General features: G+C 38.0%; 1 protein-coding gene across 1 annotated transcript in view; it reads right to left on the reverse strand.

Moving 5' to 3' along the window:
- LOC107665646 (B-cell receptor CD22-like) overlaps positions 1 to 2,167 on the reverse strand; it is a 16,860-nt gene extending 14,693 nt beyond the window's left edge. The window contains exons 1-4 of the mRNA XM_016456613.1: positions 2,091 to 2,167; positions 1,952 to 2,001; positions 1,366 to 1,722; positions 483 to 832 (exon numbers count right to left, since the gene is read on the reverse strand). Coding sequence (XP_016312099.1) covers positions 483 to 832; positions 1,366 to 1,722; positions 1,952 to 1,994 — 750 coding nt within the window. The 5' untranslated portion in view covers positions 1,995 to 2,001; positions 2,091 to 2,167. The remainder of the gene's footprint in view (positions 1 to 482; positions 833 to 1,365; positions 1,723 to 1,951; positions 2,002 to 2,090) is intronic.
- Between the last annotated feature and the right edge of the window lie 2,321 nt (positions 2,168 to 4,488).

Genomic DNA, 4,488 nt, shown 5'->3' on the forward strand with positions numbered 1-4,488 from the left:
TTCAAAACGGTAATATTGTGACATTTTATTACAATTTCAAATAACTATTTTGTATTTGAATATACTTTCAGATGTAATTTATTCCTGTGATGCAAAGCTGAATTTTCAGCATCATTACTCCAGTCTTCAGTGTCACATGATCCTTCAGAAATCATTCTAATATGCTGATTTGCTTCTCAAGCATTTCTTTTTATTATCAACATTGAAAACAGTTGTGACACCTATACTATTTTTGTAGATTTTTTTCACATTTATTTGAACATTGATTTGATTTATTTGAACATTCATTTAAAATAGATTTTTTGTGTAACATTACAAATGTCTTTACTGTCACTTTTGATCAGTTTAATGAATAAAAGTATTGTAAACTGTCCTGACCCCAAATGTTTGAACAGTAGTCTATAGTTGCATCTACATATTAAACTGGTTTTTATATTATTTAACATAAAAAATAACCTTTAAAATGTGGCCTCACCTGTGACGGACAGTGTGATGGCATCAGGAGAGGTCCATCGGCCCTGCTGGTTGTCGGTCTCGAATCTGAAATGGTACGTTCCTGCATCGCTCAGCTTCGCGTTCGTGATCTGCAAACTGCATCTTTTGTGGCCCCCCATGTATTTGATCCTGTCCCTGTACGAGGGGCTCAACAGATTCCCATCAGTATGGTAGGCAACATCCCGTCGGCCCTCTGCAGAGATGTGAAACCACATGACCCGCGTAGAGCTGTAGGGCGAGGGGTAATCGTAGCGGCACGGCAGTGTTACTGTGGTCCCGGCCCAAACGCAGATGTCTGTCCTAGAGAAATACACCAGCCATTTACTTTCCCCGACTCCTATAAAGCAACACAAGAGTAATCAGAGGCCGGTATTGACCTTAGCAAGGTGTGTGCTGTTGACCCCAGGGATAAAAGCAGGAAAAAATACAGATCAATACAATATAAATAACCTGTGCACCAAGGGCACTCAGGTAATATAAGAGCACAGATTAGAGCTGCAATACGCAATCACAACCATTTTATTGTATTAAAAACACAAGATACCTGTCCAAAATTACCTGCAACATGCTAAATTATTTTAGGAACAGGAAAGTGGGTTTTCTCCACAATTATATGCAAATCAACAACAAAAGAAAAAAAGTTGTAAATGTTTCTGTAATTGCTAGATTTTCTACAGAAAATGTGTGCAAAACTTTTGCTACAGTTAGAAGATGTTGCCAGGCTGTTGCTTTGTGGTTACTAGTGCGTTTCTAGGTGGTTGTGTAAGTAACACCCCAAATGTTTGAACAGTAGTCTATAGTTGCATCTACATATTAAACTGGTTTTTATATTATTTAACATAAAAAATAACCTTTAAAATGTGGCCTCACCTGTGACGGACAGTGTGATGGCATCAGGAGAGGTCCATCGGCCCTGCTGGTTGTCGGTCTCGAATCTGAAATGGTACGTTCCTGCATCGCTCAGCTTCGCGTTCGTGATCTGCAAACTGCATCTTTTGTGGCCCCCCATGTATTTGATCCTGTCCCTGTACGAGGGGCTCAACAGATTCCCATCAGTATGGTAGGCGATTTCCCGTCGGCCTTCTGCAGAGATGTGAAACCATGTGACCCGTGTGGAGCTGTAGGGCGAGGGGTAATCATAGCGGCACGGCAGCGTTACCGTGGTCCCGGCCCAAACGCAGATGTCCGTCCTGGAGAAATACACCAGCCATTTACTTGCCCCGACTCCTATAAAGCAACAGAAGAGTAATCAGAGGCCGGGTATTGACCTTAGTAAGGAGTGTGCTGTTGACTCCAGTGGAAAAAAAAAAACAGGAAAAAACACAGATCGATACATTATAAATAACCTGTGCACCAAGGACACTCAGGTAACATAAGAGCACAGAATAGAGTCAGAGTAGCTGCAATATGCATCCATTTATCTGTATAAAAACACAAGATATCTGTCCAAAATTACCTGACAGAAGAAGCACAGAGGTCACAATTATGTGCACCCACATCTCAGCCCTGTTTGTGTGTAAAAAGAAGAAAGACTGTAAGTAACTTCAAGAATAATCAAGAAATTAGTAGCCTACCTGGTTTTGATGTAACACTACCTGTTTCTGATGTTCTTCAGCAAGCGCTGCCAGCCGTCTGTGGACGCATGGACCCACACATGTGTTGAAGAGGGAGCTGAATGACACCAGACGCACAGTGTGGGATGCTGAGCCAGAGAAAGCAGAAGTTGAAGGGTGGTGACAGGCTGGCCATCCCACTGTCTCACCTCCCGTCTCTCTGAGCCTCTAAACTCTGTCCCTGTCTCCAGTGAAACTCTACGCCACCATCAGCAAGGTGCACAGGGCAATAACCACAAGTTGCTGACATCCACATCCCTCATATTCACACACAAAACATGTTAAAAGGAAATGAGGCAGCAGGAAACATGTCTTTTAAAACACATTCACTTTGCCGCCTTCCTTAATTAAAAAAAATCAATCTTTTCTTATGTTAAAGGCTAGAAATGGTTTCTTAGCCCTGCCATTTTTCAGAAAGTTGTTTACAATTTTATGAAAGGGAACGTATCGTTTTTGTGCTTACAATGATTAATTATTAGCGTAACTTCAAAGAATCTGTTTTGGAGGTGTCAAGAGAATTCAAAAATATTAAAAACCAAAAGTAACCACAGATTTTTATGAAAGTGAACCATGGGTTTACCACAGCAATCGTAGAGTAACTAATCCCACTGTCTCACCTCCCGTCTCTCTGAGCCTCTAAACCCTGTCCCTGTCTCCAGTGAAACTCTACGCCACCTTCAGCGAGGTGCACAGGGCAATAACCACAAGTTGCTGACATCCACATCCCTCATATTCACACACAAAACATGTTAAAAGGAAATGAGGCAGCAGGAAACATGTCTTTTAAAACACATTCACTTTGCCGCCTTCCTTAATTAAAAAAAATCAATCTTTTCTTATGTTAAAGGCTAGAAATGGTTTCTTAGCCCTGCCATTTTTCAGAAAGTTGTTTACAATTTTATGAAAGGGAACGTATCGTTTTTGTGCTTACAATGATTAATTATTAGCGTAACTTCAAAGAATCTGTTTTGGAGGTGTCAAGAGAATTAAAAAAAAAAAAAATGTAACCACATATTTTTTTATGAAAATGAACCATGGGTTTACCACAGCAATCATAGAGTAACTTATGTATTCACACTAAAACCAGTAACCACAATACTTAACTAAAATTATCTATGGTTTTACTACAGGAACAAGAGTTTAACTGTGGTAGTTAAATAGCTGAAACCACAAGTAAAACTCCCTTTTACTACTGAGATTTGACTACAGAAACATGTTTAACTGTGGGATTTGTTGAAGTAAAACTACCTTTTATAGAAATAAACTATGGTTTTATTACAGGAACAAGAGTTGTACTGTAGTATTTGTTGTGAAGGCATAGTAACTCTCCTATAGGAAAATCCATTTTGCTATAGTGTGCTCATGGTTGTGAATTCATCAATGTAACTACGATTACAGCCTCACCGTGGTGTGAAGACAATAAGATTATGTTATTAAAACACCGCAGCGACCTCTTGTGGTAAAAAAAAAAAATAAATAATCAAATACCATTTCTTAAAGAGAAACATTCGTTAAATGAAAACATAATGAGTGTGACTTTAAATCTGTCAGATGGGACACTGATATATATTTTGTCTGCTTACATCAACTAATATGCACGACTATTCAAATTTAGGCCTATATGTTTACATTTTCTTAGTCTTAAGCTGTAATTGCAGAAAATACAGTCTAAAAGCAACGTGATTCGTAATATAAGATGAAAGGGGCGGAACAGACGTTTCTAAATTATGCCACCCTATACTTTTCTGAGGACAAAAACTAATCCTAGAAGGGAAGTTCAGAAGAAGGAAATTAATAAAGAAATTCTTACTTTGCTGAATTAACTGCTTAATAAGCAGATCAAGCTTGGCTTCAAACTGCCATCAGCATTAATACGAAGTTTCAGACAGAAGCACAGAATCGATTTTATTTTATTTTATTACGAGTGATTTTGAAGCATTTCTTAAAGTTACAAAATAAAACCTACTAAAAGGACAATAATCGTTCTTATAATAATTGTTCTGATAGACGTTTCGTGTTGTTTTGCGTGTAGGTTCCCCGTGCTTATGAATATTAATTAGATCAATCGCACTTCCAGAAGGGCTTTTTTTTTATTTTTTTTTTTTTTTTATTAAACATAGAATACAAGAACTCATAGAGGTAACAGCATAGAATAAAATCAAATACAATAACAATCAGCATCAAACCGTAAGGGGATCCACAATACATGTAAGGCAAAAAAAAACAAACAAAAAAACGATTGATTGATTGTTTTGTTTTCTTTTAAGCGAAATGTGAAAAAAAAGGCAACTATTCAAACACAGAACTCGTGCATGGACTTCATGCATATAGAAATACAACACAAACAAAGAAGATTGAATATATGGCATGCTACGTTTGA

The sequence above is a fragment of the Sinocyclocheilus anshuiensis genome, unplaced genomic scaffold (assembly GCF_001515605.1).
Source record: "Sinocyclocheilus anshuiensis isolate Anshui unplaced genomic scaffold, SAMN03320099.WGS_v1.1 scaffold980, whole genome shotgun sequence".
NCBI classification, from domain to species: Eukaryota; Metazoa; Chordata; class Actinopteri; order Cypriniformes; family Cyprinidae; genus Sinocyclocheilus; species Sinocyclocheilus anshuiensis.